At 42.3% G+C, this 21,084-nt stretch overlaps 1 protein-coding gene across 6 annotated transcripts in view; it reads right to left on the reverse strand.

Annotated features, from left to right (window-relative positions):
- LMNTD1 (lamin tail domain containing 1) overlaps positions 1-21,084 on the reverse strand; it is a 295,746-nt gene that overhangs the window by 32,118 nt on the left and 242,544 nt on the right. For all 6 annotated transcript variants that reach the window (XM_054037041.1, XM_054037069.1, XM_054037060.1 and 3 more), the window contains one exon: positions 15,773-15,861. In XM_054037041.1, coding sequence (XP_053893016.1) covers positions 15,773-15,861 — 89 coding nt within the window. The remainder of the gene's footprint in view (positions 1-15,772; positions 15,862-21,084) is intronic.

Raw genomic sequence — 21,084 nt, forward strand, 5'->3', positions numbered from 1 at the left:
AAAAACACCATAATAGAGGCTCAAACGAAATGTATACCCCACATAAAAAAATTATAAGCAGCGAACCAAAAAATGCCACCATGGCTGAAGAACAGAGTAAAATGGGCAGTTAGAGGCAAAAAGACACGCTTTAAAAATTGGAAGTCAAATCCAACTGAGGAAAATAGAAAGGAGAATAAACTCTGGCAAGTCAAGAGTAAAGATATAATTAGGCAAAAAAGAATTTGAAGAACAACTAACAAAACAGACAAAACTAATAGCAATTTTTTAAAAGTACATCAGAAGAAGGAAGTCTGCCAGACAATCAGTGGGGCTACTGGGTAATCCAGGTGCTAAAGAAGCACTTGAGGAAGACAAGGCCTTTGAGGAGAAGCTAAATTAATTCTTTGCATCAGTCTTCACTGCAGAGGATGTGAGAGAGACACCTATATCCTGAGACATCTTTTTTGGCAACAAATCTGAGAAACTGTCCCAGACTGAGGTATCAATAGAAGAGGTTTCAGAACAAATTGACAAATTAAACAGTAATAAGTCACCAGGACCAGATGATATTCACCCAATAATTCTGAGGAACTCAAATATGAAACTGAAGAACTACTAACTGGGGTAGGTAACCTATTACTTAAATCAGACCTTAATATCAGATGACTGGAGAATAGCTATTGTAACACAGATTTTTAAAATAGGCTCCAGAAGCAATCCTGGCAATTATGGGCTGGTAAGCCTAACTTCAATATCAGGCAAACAGGTTGAAACTACAGCAAAGAACAGAATTATCAGAAACATAGATGAACATGATACGCTGGGGAAAAGTTAACATGGTTTAGTAAAGGGAAATCATGCCTCTCCAATCTATTAGAATTCTTTGAGGGGGTCAACAAACATGTGTACAAGGGTGATCCAGTGTACTTAGATTTTCAGGAAGTCTTTGAGAAGGTCTCACACCAAAGACTCTTAAGCAAAGTAAGCAGTTATGTGATAAGAGGGAAGGATGGATCAGTAACTGGTTAAAAGATAGGAAACAAAGGGTACGAATATATGGTCAATTTTCACAGTGAAGAGAGGTAAATAGTGGGGACGCCAAAGGATCGGTACTGGGGCCAGTCCTAGTCAACATATTCATAAATGATCTGGAAAAAGGAGTTAGGTGGCAAATTTTGCAGATGGTACAAAATTCCTCAAGATAGTTAAGTCCAAAGCTGACTGCAAAGAGTTACAAAGGGATCTCACAAAACTGGGTGACTGGGCAACAAAATGGCAGATGAAATTCAGTGTTGATAAGTGCAAAGTAATGGACACTGGAAAAAATAATCCCAGCCATACATACAAAATGATGGCATCTAAATTAGCCGTTACTACTCAAGAAAGATCTTGGCATCCTTAGGGATAGTTCTCTGAAAACATCCGCTCAATGTGCAGCGACAGTCGGAAAAGGCGAACCGAATGTTAGGAATCATTAGAAAAGGGATAGGTAATAAAACAGAAAAAATCATAATGCCACTATATAAATCTATGGTATGTCCAGACCTGAAATATTGCATGCAGTTCCAGTTGCCACATCTCAAAGAAGATGTATTAGAATGGGAAAAGGTACAGAGAAAATAATTAGATGTATGGAACAATTTCCACATAAAGAGAGATTGAAAAGACTGGGACTGTTCATTTTAGAAAAGAGACGACTAAGGGGGGATATGATAGAGGTCTATAAAATTATGAATAGTGTAGAGAAAGTGAATAAGAAAGCATTATTTACCCTTTCATATAATACAAGAACCAGGGGTCACCCTACTAAACTAATAGTCAATAGATTTAAAACAAACATAAGGAAGTACACACAACACACTATGGAACTTGTTGCCAGGGGATGTTGTGAAGGCCAAAAGTATAATTGGGTTAAAAAAAAAATTAGACAAAATCATGGAGGATAGATCCATCAATGGCTATTACCTAAGATGGTCAGGGATGCAATATCATTCTCTGGGTGTCCCTAAACCTACAACTTCCAGAAGCTGGGACTGGACAACCAGGGTGGATCACTCGATAATTGCCCTGTTCTGTTGATTCCCTCTGAATCATCTGGCACTGGCCACCGTGAGAAGACAGGATACTGGGATAGAGGAACCATTGGTCTGACCAGTATGGCCGTTCTTATGTTCTTAAGTAGATTAAGTTTGTTTAAACTGTAAAACTCAGTGTGTGTAAACAATAAAACCAAAAATTAAATGCAAGTTACAAAAAATTAAGGAGTAGGAAGTTACATGGCATCAATAAAAATTCAATTACCTCCATAAGCAGCACTTGGACTCAGTTGTATAAATGTATACAGAGAATGTACAGCATGCCCTTAGACCTCCTGTTGTGTGAAGTGACTATTTCTTCTGTGATTGGTGCTCTTTGCCTCAAATCCCTGCTCTTGCAATTCCACAGGCTAAAGAAACAGCTGTTTGCAATTTTTTAATCATTAGCCAGCATAATCATCTCTGCAGGGTCACTGTGCCAGCACTGCTGTTACGCACTTAAATGACACTCCCTCTAAACATGCTCACTATTTCCAACATGCTCATGTGTACTGTTCCTGTACATATTTGCTAAAACTAATTTCAAAGCCAATGTAGATGGAAGCAGGATCTTTCTTAATGCTGAATCAAAGAAAAAGAAGCTGCCCTTCACCTAACCATTTGTAGTTGTTTGACTTCCACTTATATTTGACATCTATTGTAAAATGGCACAACACATGCTGTGACAGCTGTATGGGAAGCAAATGACAGCAGAACACGCTTAACACTAATTTCAGCTAATGGAACAAATCTATTCCCAGAATACATTTACCTCTCAGCTGTTTGACGGGTTTCAATTCGCTGTATGTTAGCAAAGGGTGAAACTATAGAGGATTGGGCACAGGCGCTGGCTTCCTCTGGGCCCCGGGGGGGCTCAAACCTCCTGGTCAGCCCCCGGCCCGGCCCAGATCTATAGGGAGTTTCATTGTGTGTTTCAGCCTCTCCTGGATGTACCATGTAGAGAGACTGATGTGATTTGCAGCATTTTTTTTTGATGGACAGAGAGGCAGACATCAGAAAGGGAGTTGCTGTTCATCATCCTAAGGTGGCTCCATATTGTCGTCATTATGAACGTGCAATTACTCCAGCATGGGGTCACTACTGTGCTTCTGCTGTTTGGGACCTGCACTTTATTTTATGGCAGTCTGTGATCACTGCAAAACTAGTGCTCAGGCCTAGAACTGTTGGGATTGTACATGCACTGGTGCATATGATGTGATACTAGAGTTAGGCACTAGTATTTTGATGCTACAGAAGTACTAAACCAACCCCATCTTGTGGCACATGCACACCTTCAAACTTTCAAATAAAACATCCAATAAAAGTATTTGCCACTAATTCTTCACACCCACATTTTCCAAGCCATTAAAGTATTTCAGTGAACACTCATGCCCCATTGTCAAAACACTCAAGACTGTTATTAGGTTCCACTGTCAACTGCATTACATTACTAGGTCATCGCCTTGTGAGCTACTGAATAGCAATCTGAACCACCTCAGCTTTGTTCCTATCGGGTATGTCTACACAGCCTGTGGCAGCGAACGTCCCACCTTCAAATGACTGACTAGGGCTAGCGCTAGCCCTCTAAAACTAGCTGCGTAGACAGCATGTTGGCGTTGAGGCTCGGACTGGAGCTTGGGCTCTAAAGGCTACAGAGAGGGTGAGCTCAAGAGCCCAAACTCCAGCCTGAGCCGCAACTTCCAAGCACTCTCTGCGCTTCTGTTTTTAGAGCACTAGGGTGAACCCCACTAGCCCAAGTCCGTCGAGCCGGGCTGAACAGCTCACTACTGCAGGCTGTGCAGACATACCCCGTAAGTCCTATCCACATTACAAGTGTAAATGAGTCAGAGGACCTGATTGCCACTTGTCTGATCTCTAACAACGTTACAGCACAGTGCACAATACAAGGCTTGAAGCCAGTTAACAGGACATGGTCAGTTCTACACTACAACTTTGAACCAGACTCTAACCAGGTTAAGGGACAACTATATTGTCACCAGGTCAGATGCCTTGGCTACAGTTCAAGTGTAGATGGAGCCTAAGGATGACATCAGGCACAGACAAAGCCAATGGAAGCTGCTTGCTTTCTCGAAATCTGTTTCTTCCCAGTTACTTGCTAGTACTGAAGATGTCTCTGAAAGAGTCTCCCATTTTTAAATGGTGAATTGGAACATGGAGTGACCTAGCTCCACTCTGGTTAAAAAAGGGAATGCTTGTTAAGTGAAGGTGCCTGGGTATTCGCTTGCCTGGACATAAGTATTAGTATGAGATATGAAGGAACTGAGATGGAAGAAGAATTTGGTCTCTTTTTCCAGAATAGCCCTTACCCGCTCTCCAGTGCCTGTCTAAGTGGGGGTGGGGTGGAAAGAAGGAAAAGTGAAACATACACTAAGCATATCCTCACAGATCTGTATGAATGACTGGATCTATTTTTTATTGCTTGAAATTAACTAAAGCTTATAAAACAAGCAATCCTGACTGATTGCCATCTATCCACAGCACCGGTGGTAAGCAGGGTCAGTGTCTCCACGCTGTCCCACCAACGTGCCTCAACCCTGTCCTGGAGGGATCAACTCTAAGGCTGAGTAGATTGCTCATTCTCTGTGGGTATGTCTACACAGCAGCTGTGCGGCTGTGTCCCAGAGCGGGTAGATAGACATGCTAGCTCTGCTTGAGCTAGCATGCTAAAAATAGCAGTGTGCTCATGGTGACATGGGCAACAGCGTGAGCTAGCTGCTCAAATACAGACTTCCCTGACCCCTGGGGATGTATTCAGGCAACTAGACTGAGCCGCTGCCTGTGCTGCTTTGACCACGCTGCTATTTTTAGCGTGGTAGCCTGAGCAGAGCTAGTGTCTGTGTCTGTCAATCCACACTGAGAAGCATCCTCCCAGCTGCTGTGTAGACATATCCCAGGTCTATTCAGTCTTTGGCCCCATTACAGAGATTGCTACTTTAAGGTGGTGCTTTGAGATATGCACACTTGTCCATTAGAAACTGGACTGAGACTCACAACTCATTGCAAACAGACTACAGCATAGCCATACGGTTGTAACAATTGGTTATCATGACCTACGCTGGATTTGAACGGGTGGCATACAGGTGAAAGGCTCTAATCTATAGTCAATTACTGATCCATTGAGACAATGAACCCTCCCAGCTGGAGCTATTTAATCATAATGCTAAGTGCAAATGAAACAGTTTAGGTAAGAAGGAAAAAGAAATTGCGTTAAGTGGAACTCGAATGCTTCACCTTCTTGTCTAAACATATTAATCCCAGGTGCCATTTGTTATTTTATCACTCTGGCCAACCTAGTATGGAGGGAAGGGAAGAACAAGATAGTATCTCTGTGCTCAGACATACTATGATGGATATTTATGTATGTGCTCAGAGGATGGGGGTGGGCACAATGACAGCAGTGATAACAGTGGAAGTGCTAAAATCACTATTCACACAGCTGTGTATGATTCCAACTCTGGCCTCACTGTGATGATGGATACTTACTTATTTTATTCACCTAATTTTAATACACTATCATCTAGAAGTATATTTATAACTTTTTGAAGGTGTAGTTGGTGTGTGCATGCATATATAATACACACACACACACACACACAATATGCAGTGTACCTTCTGTTTAGTTCAGTAGTTCTCAAACTTTTGTACTGGTGACCCCTTTCCCATAGCAAGCCTCTGAGTGCAACCCCCCCTATAAATTAAAAACACTTTTTAATATATTTAACACCATTATAAATGCTGGAGGCAAAGCGGGGTTTGGGGTGGAGGCTGACAGCTCGTGACCCCCCATGAAATAACCTTGCGGCCCCCTGAGGGGTCCTGAACCCCAGTTTGAGAACCCCTGGTTTAGTTCAAACACTGATTAATTCAATCTTCTCTATGTTCAATCAAGACTTCAGGAATCAAGTCACTTTTATGGAAAAGAAACTAATTTCCTCCTTTTATTTCAATCTCTTTGGATAGGCTTGATTGAATTATTCAATTACTGTCAGAAAAAATTTTCATTTATTCAGTAGAGGGCCCTCCCTATGAAATCAAAGTATAAAGAGACAAAGATCCATGCTGTTAAAGAGAGACTGAAACTTGCATTATTCAAATAATGTTATTGTCTTCCTATGTGGTACCATGCAATGTGCTAAGAAAGCTGTGATTTGTTCATTAGCGATCTTATGGGAAACCTAATCAGCTGCTTAAAGTATTTCAGTCAGAATCATAGGAATGGTCCTCATCAAAAATAAACAGAAAGCACATTGTCTGTGTAATATGGGAATTATGTGGGGGGAAACACTGCATTTAAATCTTCTCTTTATATCCTGACAAAAGATTAATTGATTACTATTATTTATTATGGAGATTGCCTAGTACCAAAAGGCTGCTGGGTGTTTTCCAAATACAGAGGAAGAGATAATCCCTGCCCGGGAGAGACTAGGTCTCAATAGATAAAAAAAGCTGTTCTCTTGGTATTGGCAATATACTGTAGTTAGAAGCAGGGAACAATGGAAGTTTCATGAACAGGCGTCTGTTCTTCCGTCCAGTTTTTCAGATCTCAAAGAGGTTTGCATAGTTCAGGTAACGAGTGGCTAATAATTGTGTGAGGTTATATATGTTGGGCTATAGATTTGCATGATGTATTACAGATGTGTAACGAGTCAAAACCCCTTTCTTAAGTATCTTACGTTCTAAATTAGTAAAACAACAACATTCAGAATGACATCAGATAGGGCAGGAGGGTTTGAAGCACAAAGTCCACAACAGAGAATATGGGGGAAGGAATAGAGCTTCTTGGAGTTCTAACAGTTTTTAAAGAAATCTGAACATTTGGTTGTTTTTGTTTCATTTTTTAAAAATCTCAAATATGGGAGGAGATAGCACTGAAGGAGAGATTAATGAGGAAAGGCAAAATGACACATTAGCAATTCTGCAGGACTATATCATTTTGCAAGCATGGGCTATAACAAAAAAGGCACCAATTCTGCAATTGGATCCATATGAGCAGACCCTTGCACCTGCAGGGAGCCCCAGGGGGGCTTTGCATGAGAGGATGTAATTGCAGGATGAGGACCACAAACGGGAAATCCAGGGCCAGATAGTACCCTGTTCTCTCTACCCTTGCTTCCACAGAGCAGCTCTGGGGTAAGCCAGTCCTGTTTACCATCCTCCACTACTTACAGGGCCACAGAAGAATTCTGGGAAGAGCTAGGAATGCCATCTTCACCATCCCCTTCCACCCAATGGCCAGACGGCAGTGCTGGGTGAGCAACTGAACTTCTGGTTCTGTTTCTATTATCTGAGTAGTATTTTAACCTTTCAATGCTTTCCCAACTCTGTCTATATAGCACTGAAGCAGTCAAACCCATTTGAGGAAGGTATATTTTTGTCATGAGAAAGTGTCTTTAAATGCAAATATCCTTGATCACAGGAGGTAGGATTGCCTAACACAATGTGCTATTGCAAAATGTGTTCCCACGAACAGCAGAAACAGCTGCAGAAGTGCTAGTGGCAAAAGGTAGAGAATGAAATTAGCACTTTCTAGGTTCTTCAGTAAGTGCCAAATGAGCAGCCTTTTTTTTTATTTTTTTTGTTTTTTTGGATTAGTGCCTTTTTTTCTATTAGAAAACACCTGAACCAGACCATTGCCTCTGCTCCTGCCTGGAGAAGAAGATAATCTGAAGTCCCTCCGAATGAGCTCATCCTTTTCAAAATCAACAAGATTCCTTACAAGTTGCAGTCTCTCTCTCTCTCTCTCTCTCTCTCTCTCTCTCTCTCTCTCTTTTTCTCTTAAGAGCTGATGACTGGACCCCATACCCTCGGACATCCCATTGTTCATTAGATTTGCATTTCCTCCTCCTAAAGAAAAGTAAAATTGTAACACAAAGTAACGTGAACAATTCTTTGTGAACTTGGCTGAATTAGGCAGCCAGATGGGATCCCGACCTCTGCATTTTCTTTCTTAGTGAATTTATGGCTGTTAAAAGGTGGTGTCAATGCAAGCTTCCCCACTCCATCCCAACAATGGGTCTCTACCTTGCCCTTGAGGAGCCTCTTCTAGAGGCCTGGAGGTACAGCAATACAGTCTATCCCATTCTGTCTTTAGTCTGTCTACTGAGATGGCAAACAAAGGAGGCTAGTTTGTTGCAGGAGGGACAGTTGTCCACTGGAAACAGACTATCAGTTCATTTCACTAGTGTCATCACATAGTCACTCACTATCAGCCTGGGCTGGATTTGAACTGGTAATCAAGTGATGAAAGGCTCTGTGTGTCATTATCAAATCACTTGAGTCACCTAACCCCCAGTGAGAGCAGCTTTTCAAAAATGAATATGTAGCAGACGACATATACTTTGAAAGCCTCTCTAAGGGACTTTGGGGGCTTGTCTAGGCAGGGAAATTTATCAGCATAATGATGTTGTTATCTTTAAATGGCTAAAGCGATACCAGTGTAACTCCCTAGCTGGACATTATTATTCAAGAAGAGTGCCTTTTCCCAGTTTAGCTGATGTCACTTTGGAACTAGTATAAGCTAAAGGCAGAAAAAGGCACTCTTATCCCACAATAAAAGTCTCCACATGGGGAGTTTCTCTGGTATAACTATAGCAGTAGAATTATCCTGGTAAATTTCCCTGTGTAGAAAAGCCCGTTATATGGGATCAACTCTCTAGGGCTTCTGAATTTTGTGCCTCCATTGAAGGTTATGCTGGAAGAGCTGAATCTTCGGTGCCTCTCAGAATTTCCTAGCTAGCTGATGACATCGCCATTGCACCATGCACGTGCACCATTTTTATTTACTCTAAAGATACGTTTTCACTGTGGTTACCACAATTATAGGTGCTGGAACTAGGGGTGCTGAGGGTGCTGTTGCATCCCCTGACTTGAAGTGGTTTCCATCATATACAGGGTTTAGTTTGGTTCGATGGTCCTCAGCACCCCCACTATACAAATTGTTCCAGCACCCTGACCATGAGTGCTCAACACCTAGGTTAACTTATCACAGGAGTGAGCCCCCCATACGGCAAAGACACACTCAAGTTACTGTGTCCTCAGTGGTGCTGCACTCCCCCATGCGTGTCACTAGGAGCAGCGAGCAGCGGTACAGGAGCCGGCGAACAGGGCTGCTAACAGGGGAGTTTGAGTGGGAGTTCCATTGGAGGAGAAGGTACCTGTATTTGCGTCTGTCTTTGTAGTGCTTGTATGTGTAGAGACCTGTAGGGGCAGCGTGCTGGGCGGGGAGCTGAGCCCTGATTAGGGGGCGGAGCTTGGTTGAGGAGAGGGCCTATAAAAGCGGCCACCCAGTCAGGCAGTGGCACAGGAGCCGGTGAACAGGGCTGCTAACAGGGGAGTTTGAGTGGGAGTTTACAGGGGGAGGTGGAAGGGGAGGCAGGAGGGCGTGGTGCCCCGTATGCTGTGTTTCCCCAGTGCAGAGGGCACAGCTGAGCAGGCAGGCTCAGACAACAGCAGCCATGAGCCAAGCAGCAGGGGACACAATGCAGATGATTGCATGCGGCAGCTGCGGTATGTACATGGTCCTAGCGGCGGTGCCTGAACAGAGGTATGTGTGCATGAAATGCCGCCTAATAGAGCTGCTGGAAGAAAAGATCTGAGGTTTGGAGATGCAGGTAGATACCCTGATAGAGTTTAGAAGGGAGTTCGAGCAGCTGATGGAGCAAAGGCAAGGAGTGGTTGAAGGGGAATGCTCAGGGGTACAGGTGGAAGCAGGGGCAAAGACCTGTGAGGGGGGAATGCCAGGGGGAGAACAAGGGCAGTGGAAGCATGTGACCATGAGAAGCAGGCCAAGGAAAAGGAGGGCCAGTGAAGGAGAAATAGAGCTCAGGAACAGGTTTGGGTGTTTGGAAAACGAGGAAGGGCTGCAGCAGGTGGTAACTGAAGAGGGGATGGGGAGGAAAAAGAGAAGAGCGGCTAGTCCCATAGAAAGAGGGGAGGAGTTGATGGAGACAGCACCAAATCTGGGCCCCGGGAGGATACAGGATGGCATAAGGGGGATTATAAGGGAAAATAGGAATGGACAGGGGTTGCAATTAGAGGGAACAGGGGATAGATTAGTAGATCGCACTGTCACCAGGCAAAGGCAGGTTTACGTGATTGGGGACTCCTTACTGAGGAGGTTAGACAGGCCTGTGACCAGGGCAGACCCAGAGAACAGAAGGGTGTGCTGTCTACCGGGCGCTAAGATACGGGATGTGGACCTGCAGCTGACAAGGATCCTAAAAGGAGCAGGTAAGAACCCCTTGATCATCCTTCACGTAGGAACGAATGACACAGCTAGGTTCTCGCTAGAGAGAATCAAGGGAGATTATGGCAGGCTGGGGAAGACGCTTAAGGAAATCGAGGCTCAGATCATCTTCAGTGGGATTCTGCCTGCTTCTAGAGAAGGGCAGCAAAGGGGTGACAGGATTGTGATGATAAATAGTTGGCTAAGGAAGTGGTGCTATAAGGAGGGCTTTGGGCTGTATGGCCACTGGGAGGCTTTCGGGGACAGAAAACTGTTCTCACGGGACGGACTTCACCTGAGTAGGGAAGGAAATAGAATAGTAGGGAAGCTGGCTCATCTTATCAAAAGAGCTTTAAACTAGGAATTTGGGGGAGATGGTTGGGAGATGTCCAGTTAATCTCCACACCAGATTATAACATTGAGAGGGAGGACGATGAGATAAGAACGGATATAGCCAGGGGGAAGAGATTGGACAACGGGGGGGGGGGGGAATGGATACTAGACTAATAGGTCATATTAGCAGTACGGTGTCCATACCAAATGGGATAACGAATGTGAGAGAGCCCAAACGGCATAAATTAAGATGTTTATACACCAATGCGAGAAGCCTAGGTAACAAAATGGAGGAATTGGAGCTCCTGGTCCGAGAAATGAAACCGGATATTGTAGGAATAACTGAAACGTGGTGGAACGGTAGTCATGACTGGAGTACAGGTATGGAAGGGTATGTGCTGTTTAGGAAAGACCGGATCAAAGGTAAAGGTGGGGGAGTAGCATTGTATGTCAATAATGAGGTAAACTGTAAAGAAATAATAAGTGATGGAATGGATAAGACGGAGTCTGTCTGTGCAATACTCACATTGGGTAAAAGAACTACTAGAGCCTCCCCTGGGATAGTGCTTGGGGTGTGCTATAGACCGCCGGGATCTAGCCTGGTTATGGATAGAGAACTCTTTAACGTTTTTAGGGAAGTAAATACTAATAGGAACTGTGTAATCATGGGAGACTTTAACTTCCCGGATATAGATTGGGGAACAAATGCTAGCAACAATAATAGGGCTCAGATTTTCCTAGACGTGATAGCTGATGAATTCCTTCATCAAGTAGTTGCTGAACCGATGAGGGGGAATGCCATTTTAGATTTGGTTTTGGTGAGTAGTGAGGACCTTGTTGAGGAAATGGTTGTAGGGGACAACCTTGGCTCGAGTGATCATGAGCTAATTCGGTTTAAACTAAATGGAAAGATTCACAGAATTAAATCGGAGACTAAGGTTTACGATTTCAAAAGGGCTAACTTTAATAAATTAAGGGGACTAGTTAGGGAAGTAGATTGGACTAACATATTTAGGGATCTAAAGGCGGAAGGTGCCTGGGATTATTTCAAGTTGAAGTTGCAGGAGCTGTCGGAGGCCTGTATCCCGAGAAAGGGAAAACGGTTCGTAGGCAGGAGATTTAGACCAAGCTGGATGAGCAAGCATCTCAGAGGGGTCATTAAGAAAAAACAGAAAGCGTACAGGGAGTGGAAGATGGGAGGGATCAGCAAAGAAACCTACCTTATTGAGGTCAGAGCATGTAGAGATGGAGTGAGAAAAGCCAAAAGCTGTGTAGAGTTGGACCTTGCAAGGGGAATTAAAACCAATAGTAAGAGCTTTTATAGCCATATAAATAGGAAGAAAACAAAGAAAGAAGAAGTGGGACCACTTAAGACTGTAGAGGGAGTGGAGATTAAGGATAATCTAGGCATGGCACAATATCTAAATGAATATTTTGCATTGGTATTTAATGAGACTAATGAAGGGCTGAGGAATAGTGGAAGCGAGACGGATGGGAATAAAGGAGTGGGGGTTGACATTACCGTATTCGAGGTAGAAGCCAAACTCGAACAGCTTAACGGGACTAAATCAGGCGGACCGGATGATCTTCATCCGAGAATATGAAAGGAACTGGTGCGAGAAATTGCAAGCCCGTTAGCGATAATTTTTAATGAATCTGTAAACTCGGGGGTGGTACCGTTTGACTGAAGAATAGCTAATGAGGTTCCTATTTTCAAGAAGGGGAAAAAAAGTGACCCGGGTAACTACAGGCCTGTTAGTTTAACATCTGTAATATGTAAGGTCTTGGAAAAATTTTTGAAGGCGAAAGTAGTTAAGGATCTTGAGGTCAATGCCAATTGGGACAAATTACAACACGGTTTTACGAAAGGTAGATTGTGCCAAACCAACCTAATTTCCTTCTTTGAGAAAGTAACAGATTTTTTAAATAAAGGAAATGCAGTGGATCTAATATACCTCGATTTCAGTAAAGCATCTGATACGGTACCGCATGAGGAATTATTGGTTAAATTGGAAAAGATGGGGATCGATATGAAAATCCAGAGGTGGATAAAGAACTGGTTAAAGGGGAGACTGCAGCGGGTTGTACTGAAAGGTGAACTGTCAGGTTGGAGGGAAGTTACCAGTGGAGTTCCTCAAGGTTCAGTTTTGGGTCCGATTTTATTTAATCTATTCATTACTGACCTTGGAATCAAATATAGGAGTGGCCTGATAAAGTTTGCAGATGACACAAAGTTGGGAGGTATTGCCAATTTGGAGAAGGATCGGGATATCCTGCAGGGAGATTTGGATGACCTTGTAAACTGGAGTAATAGTAATAGGATGAAATTTAATAGTGAGAAGTGTAAGGTTATGCATTTAGGGATGACTAACAAGAATTTTAGTTATAAGCTGGGGATGCATCAGTTGGAAGTAACAGAAGAGGAGAAGGACCTTGGAGTCCTGGTTGATCGCAGGATGACTATGAGTCAGCAATGTGACGTGGCCGTGAAAAAAGCTAATGGGGTCTTGGGATGCATTAGGCAAGGTATTTCTAGTAGGGATAAGGAGGTGATGGTTCTGTTATACAAGGCACTGGTGAGACCTCATTTGGAGTACTGTGTGCAGTTCTGGTCTCCCATGTTTAAAAAGGATGAAATCAAACTGGAACGGGTACAAAGAAGGGCCACTAGGATGATCCAAGGAATGGAAAATCTGTCATATGAAAGGAGACTCGAGGAGCTCGGTTTGTTTACCTTAACCAAAAGAAGGCTGAGGGGGGATATGATTGCTCTCTTTAAATATATCAGAGGGATAAATACCAGGGAGGGAGAGGAATTATTTCAGCTCAGTACTAATGTGGACACGAAAACAAATGGATATAAACTGGCCGTCGGGAAGTTTAGGCTTGAAATTAGACGAAGGTTTCTAACCATCAGAGGGGTGAAGTTTTGGAACAGCCTTCCGAGGGAAACAGTGGGGGCAAAAGACCTCTCTGGCTTTAAGATTAAGCTTGATAAATTTATGGAGGGGATGGTTTGATGGGATAAAGTGATTTTAGTCAATAGGTTAATAACTTGCCATCGCTGGTAATTAGTAACAATGGTCAATGATGGGATATTTAAAAGTACTACAGAGAACTTTTTCCAGAGGGTCTGGCTAGAGAATCTTGCCCGCATGCTCGGGGTTCAGCTGGTCGCCATATTTGGGGTCGGGAAGGAATTTTCCTCCAGGGTAGATTGGCAGAGGCCCTGGAGGTTTTTCGCCTTCCTCCGCAGCATGGGGCAGGGGTCGCTTGCTGGAGGATTCTCAGTGATTTGAAGTCTTTAAATCATGATTTGGGGACTTCAACAGCTGAGTCAAGGGAGAGAATTCTTAGGAGTGGGTGGGTCAGCTTTTGTGGCCCGCATCATGCGGGAGGTCAGACTAGATGATCATAATGGTCCCTTCTGACCTTAGAGTCTATGAGTTTATGAGACTTCTGGGGGCATATCCCATGGCTTCTGGTGCTACAGTAAGTTGAACCGCTCTATGGTTCTTTCCTAGTGAACCATGAGAGAATTTGTCTGTCCTTCTGGGAAGGCAGTGGAGGATTATCAGCATTTGAGTGGCTAAGCTGGTGTCCTCACTGCAAAGCGGGTGGGTTCCCAGCCCAAATGAAAGCCTCACTCTGGCTCTATAGCCCCAGCTACCGTGGTTGAAAGCACCACCAAACAGAAGAGGTTTTTGGGTGGGGACAGGAAGGGAACTAGAAACAAAAGCCTGGGTTAACTCTGCAGTGAAGACATACCCAAAGGATATGTCAGTGTAATGGGCTTTCAGTATAAATAAGAATCAAGTCTCATATCTCTGGCTGCAAATAAAGAGACCCTTACATTTCCAAAACATCACGTAGGGTTATTTTTAACTGTGACAGTAAAGTTGAATTGCTCAGCTAAACCCTGAATGCTACTTAGAAAACCAAGAGATTAGAGACACAGATATTTGGAAACAGTCTTTCTGGATGATCAGCTTCTTTTAATTCAAGTAGTTTCTTGGCAAAAGCATGATTCATAACTCCAAAGGGTATTTTATCTAGTGTTACTAATGCTAATACTTTGCACTTCTAAAGTGCCTTTCATCTGAGGATATGAAAGTGCTTTTACAAATACTGATGAATCAAGCATCACAACACCCCTTTGAGATATGCTTTATTGCTACCACTTTACAGAAGGGAAAACTGAGACACTGATATGTTTATTTACACAGGCCTATACCTAGTGGAAGAACCCTATATCATGTTAACAGTTAAGAAGCAAGCACATCCAATTTTTCTTTTTCATTTCAGTCTAGTGTACATAGACCGGCTGTTGATGATAAACATTTTTATAGCCATGTAAATGCAAATAGCACTTTGCAGAACATTAACCATAATAGAGTTATAATAATACATATTATATAGGTCTATAATAATAATCTTATATATAGTTTAGTATTCATTAACAGCCAAATCCCATAGACTTCAATGAGCTTTGACTCAGGTCTTAAGAAATGTGGGTCTAATACCGAAGCAATGTTTAGCATTTTCCTAGGTATTGCCTGCATTTACGTATCTATTATTTAAGAGAAAGTATTCTATATTACAAAAAATCATGGAACTGATCTTTAGAAAAAATTAGAGATGAACCCAAGCCAGGAAGTTTGGATTGGGAGCCTAACGTTCTCCCAGTTTGGGGATTTACAAATTTAGGGGCCTGGGATGGGCCTATTATACAGGGCTTGATTGTGGGTCTTTCTATAGGATAGTGTAAGTATAAAGAGGTCTTAAAATGGGTGAAAATGTACACCCACTTCAAGGCCTCTTTACCCTACCAGAGCAGTGTAAAGGGCCTCATTGTAAATGAAAATCAGACCCATACTCTCAAGCTGTGAATGCAATCTTCCTGTCAATACAGTGGTGTTTGTAATGGTCACATTATATAGATGTGATCAAGTTGCACTGTTTTGATACAGAGTCAGATCTGAGTCTTGAATGACTGGTTCTGATGTAGGCCTCTCTCTTAGAACACAAATAATAAAAAGAATTTTCAACAAAATTAAGTTTTTTGTTTCCTTTTCTTTCTCTGAACCCCTCTGTTCTTGCTTTATTGAAAATGGAATTTGTCTTAGTCTCTACTCACCCCTGCTGACCGGGTCAGCCTTCTACTTTTTCCATGCAAACTTCCTGTAGCTGTGTTTCTGCCCTGGCTGGTTCCTGCATACAGAGTGCCTGTTGGTGGGAACAAAAATGATTTCAATACACTGATTTTAAAAGAAAAATAAATCTCAGAAGTAATAAAATCAACATAAACTGAGAGGAAAATGAGGATTTTTTATGGAAAAAGTTTTAAATAAAAAGCATCTTGTGATAAATCCATGGTCACCTAGACCTTCTTGATTGTCACTAAGATGCAGGTAACTCAATTTCCCAAGAAGTTGGTGAAAACAAGTGAATGGTGAACTTTGAATGATTGGTCATGCTTATCTAAACTGTCCAGCCCTTTTGAGTTTGCAACAGTGAATTGAAAATCTTGTGAGAACAGCCCTTCCTATAGGCCAAAATCCTGACCCCATGGAAGTCAATGGGAGCTTTGACATTGATATTAGTAAGCCCAAGGTTTCACCCATGGTATTTTGGTATTTACGTCTGGTTCTGGTCAGAAACCAAAAGTAAAGAAATGGGAAAAAATGAATAATTATGATTATAATTATAATTGCTGATTTTTTTAAACTTAAAATAAAAGGCTAATTTCAATTTGTTTGCAAAGATTTGGGGGGACAAGGACGGGGGAGGAAGTCTTTATTCGAACCCAGACACCCACCCATACACAGTGAGAACTTCCACTGTCATGCTGGACTCTCAACAGTTGAGTCTATTTGCCAAGACCCAAATGTGGGACACAGTGTGGACTGTTAGCCAATATTACATATATGTTAGGCATAGTACACACCACATTAAAAGGTATTATTGGCATGATACTAATATAATATACATTACATATATATACACTTCTACCCCGATATAACACGAATTCAGATATAACGCGGTAAAGCAGTGCTCCGGAGGGGCAGGGCTGTGCACGCCGGCGGATCAAAGCACGTTCAATATAACACAGTTTCACCTATAACACGGTAAGATTTTTTGGCTCCCGAGGACAGCGTATATCGGGGTAGAGGTGTACTTGTTGGGAAGTTATGTTAACTGAATGTATTATGCTCTCCACACAACTCTGTTGCCCCATGTCCAATATCCCACAACGCTTTGCAAAGCTGAAGTCAGCTTTGGCATTAGAAAACAGGACATTTATCAAAGGCAAAATACATTAATGTTCTGCCCCAGTACAAGCCAGGAAGGTATCTTCATGGCCCTGAATGCTAGTATCCAAAACAAAGATAAGGAAGGTCCAGAACAACAAGCTAAGGATTGGTAGGAACTAGTGGGTTCAATTGTAGTGATACATGAAGAGTTTTTTAACTTGTAAAATCATCCTACAAATTACTAATTGAAATGCATATCTTTGAAGAACACCTGTGCTAGGTGAACATGCTGTGAGAATTTGCTTCCCAAAAAGAGGGTGGATATGTCTCCTTTTTTTATTGTACTGTTTTGTCTTTAGACAATACATTTGGCTAAGTTCAATTATTTCATCTCATGAACATTTTAAAGAACGAACTGCTAGAATAGTCAAACAATTGTCTATACCTTTGTGTCAACAGAACCAAATAGCCAAGATAAGAGAAATAAATTACATTTTCATCTTTGCTTTTTGGTGTCTTTGTAGTCCTGCTTCTAATACTTGATGACAGTAGAAGTGAGATAAATATTAAATCCATGCGGGATGGAGGCAATTTTGAGTTGCAACAGAAGCATGTTTAAAACAGATTTAATAGAGTAATGAAGGCCAACAAATCTTTTCCTGAAAAGAGAACTATATCGATATATCGATAATGGGAAGTGGTTGTTGTGTTATTACATCTGTTCCAATGTTTAAACTCTGGTTGGGAATTTGTTTGCATGATAAAAACTGTTTTATGGAAGGATGGGATATTTGCATAATACTCTTTGACATGTATTTAGGCCCCTCCCATTGCCCCCTCGCATAGTAAAAGCCACTTTTTACGCCGATATTTCTGAGTATTTTCTTGTAGAGAACTTCCCAGTGGGAGAAAGGGGCTAGGCAGGAATGTGCCCCCTTCAGAATAGCTGCATGTGACCTTGGTCATCCACACAAGGTCCTGTACTCCCACTGTGGGTCAGGATCCTGGAGGCTGCCTGCCCTTTCTTCTTGTAGGTGAAGCTCCAATGAAAATGAACTGCCAGAGAAACTCCCTGGGGATCTCTGGTGTGGGAGGGGCCTGTGGAAAGGTTAATACAGCATGAGCACCATGTTGAAGAAGTTCTGCTGGACCAAAGGGTGGATGATAGGTATATCTCCAGTCCTGCCCCAGCCTGCCCCTCTTACCTTGGTCTGGCCTGACCCCGTTTCCTTCCAATGCACAGACCCCAGCCTGCACAGAGAGAGAGTTCCGTACAGAGTGTCGCTGGGGGAGAGGTGGAAGAGTACCACAGAGGCACCCCAATACCATTTCTTCATAGACAAGGGGAGATCCACACATGAAGGGCCCCTCCATGGGGAGGGGTGGGTTAATCTGGGCCCAATTTCCAGAACATATACCTGATCCCTGGTTGGTCGAAAGGGAGCACAGCAGGTGGAATCTGAAGTTAAGGGAGAGCTAACTAGGAGGAGGGCTTAGTTAGGTGAATGTATGTTGCTTTGTTGGGTTGGAGTGGTCATTTTTACACAGGTGAGTAATTCAAGATGGCAGGGGAGGAGTTCAAACACAGTCCTTTGAAAATCTGGGCAAAAAAGTATATTCAAAGGAACCATAGAGCATGATATTTGTTTTCTTCCTGTTGTTCCCTGTTTATATAGGAGAGTAGTATCCTTATTGCATGATACCAGATGTGTTCATTAATCAGGGAGCCAATTAAAAGTAAACTGAAATGGATTTCAATTAACATAAAATAAATGCAGTGCATCTGGATTATACACTGTGACTTTATACATTTCATACAACCAGTTCAGCCTGTGCACTGAAAAACATTTGTGGAGGGAGAGATTTTCAAAGGCACAAATGGCTGTTTGGCACTCAGTTCCCATTAGCTAAATGCCCTTTGTACCTTGAAAATACTACAGTTCATTTTTGTGAGAAAAAGTCAGTCAAAAGTGTTTTTCCTCCCCATTATTATAATAAAGTATCAAATCATCTCTTGAAGACTTTGTGTGAAGAGTTTGTGGGAGCATCCGATGCTAGACAGGATTGCAGTCACTCTGGCTTTCTGTGTACAGCATACATTTTTTTCAAATACTCCACAGCTTTCGAATGTGCAGAAACTAACGTGGAGATTGTGTCATTTTTCTCCTCATTGTCACATTCACTCTAGTTCATGCTCTTTCCGTGTCCATGTCAGACTATCTCCACAACTGTCTCATCACAGAGATGGCAGTGTCCTTGCTCACTGTCGTTGCAATCTACGATCCTTTACACATTCTCTATCAGAAACTGGGTCTGGTAGGAAGAAGCAAGTTTTTCACTTCATTTAGCTGAAGTTTCAACCTGAATTTTGTCAGTGTCCTCAATCTTTGGTCTAAAGCTGATCTCAGAGCCTGACAATACCCATGCTTTCTCTCCAGCTTTTTAATGATCCCATGTTTCTGCAAGACATGCACAACACTTGTAAGTCTGATCGCTTAATGATTCCATAACGTGGCACTTTCTTGTTATCATCCAAGAGCAGAGTTTTGTGGACTTTATTTCATAACTCCATAGTATGCTTTGGTCACAGTTGGCAAGGTATATCAGAAGGCAGGAAAATACATTATACTGAGCCATCCCTACTCATGGTATCTCAAGTATCAGGTTGCACTGCCAAGTTATCCAGGAGCAGAATTGCTTTTCAGAGGCAAACCTTGCACTTGCAAACAGAGTTTCAACACAGAGATCAACTTGTAAGAGGGCAATGAGTGTGCCATTTGTTCAGGTGCTCCTCTGATACTTATAGTGGACCAGTCTGTTTCAATATATTCACGTGAGAGAAGCACTCTCTAGATCTCTCTGTCAGCAGGAGACAGAGTATGTGAGTGCCAAATCCCAGAATAGAGACAACTTTTTATTAGGTAAGCAACACCAATAAACACCAAGAAGCCTGTTTTATTGTCATTCTAAATTGGCTCACGTGACAAGCCATTATAGACATTCCATTGTATGGCACAGCCTAGCAACCTCATCAGCTGCTCTCATCTATTCCCTGTACAATTTCAGCCACTTCTTTCCATGTCTTTTTAAGACATGATTGCTGGTTCCTGACCATTTAGCTTCAAGAAAAACTGAAGTGCTTTCTTTTTAAGCAGAGGTCCTGAAAGAGCAGCTCTCTTCTTCTCTCTCATCAGAACCAAAGATCAATCTTTGAATCACTCTCAGCATCACTGACTATTCATAATTTTATGTGCTTTGATCCCGGGGAGGAATCATAGGGCTAGAACAGAGCTGTGCTGATTTACATCAGCTGAGGATCTGGCCCAAAGTCTGCATTTTTTCTTAATTTCTGTATTTTTGAACTTTCTTATGCCATACTTAATGTTCAGAATTTTCCCAAGGCTCTCCTCTATCTTGAGTTTCCAAGATAGGCTCAAAGGACCCAGCTTTTTCTGGCACACCAAGGACACATAAATACAAATGGTTGCAGTCCCTTATAAACAGTAAGTAATAAACAGGTTGGACATTTTAAGAACAGACAGACTGGCAATTTGCTTGGCAGGCAGGTAGACACACTGGCAGGTCATTAGATAATGAGGTTGAGACAGTGGAATTTAGAAAAATCAGGATTCTATTGCATTTGCAAAATAACTGTACAGCCGCCCCCAGTGCCTAATAAATTAAATTCCATTCTTTCTTATAGCGTGCTTCCAGAGTGGCTATTTTTAAATGTATAGGCCTCTGCCTTCCTCAGCACCACAGTGAGATTGTATGTTTGAATTCTGGGTGACTGGCTTAAAAGAGGATGGGACAGTTTCAGTATTTCTTCATCTGAAGAGACAGTTTAAGGTTTTGAAGGTTGGAAGTCTGTCCTCAAGGAATTAGAGATGACAGAGAAAGCAGGCTTTCTAAACACAAGTTAAGGTGCAGCATGGCTGTCAGTCATATTGAGAGAAATTTTGGAGAAATCGGGGTGCTGTAATTTGTGACTTGATACTGACAGGAATGTTTGATTGATCTGGTGTAGTTAGTTGATCTATCTGAGAAAACAAAGTTTCTTTCCCTGTGCTGTTGCCATAATCACTTGTTTAGCCTTCACACTGTCATTATATATGCGCCTAGTACAGTTTATTCCATAAGTGCAACAGTGTGTTTATATAACCTCATTTACAAGGGCACATTTTATCACACAGCC

The sequence above is a fragment of the Malaclemys terrapin genome, chromosome 1 (genome assembly GCF_027887155.1).
Source record: "Malaclemys terrapin pileata isolate rMalTer1 chromosome 1, rMalTer1.hap1, whole genome shotgun sequence".
Classification (NCBI taxonomy): Eukaryota; Metazoa; Chordata; order Testudines; family Emydidae; genus Malaclemys; species Malaclemys terrapin.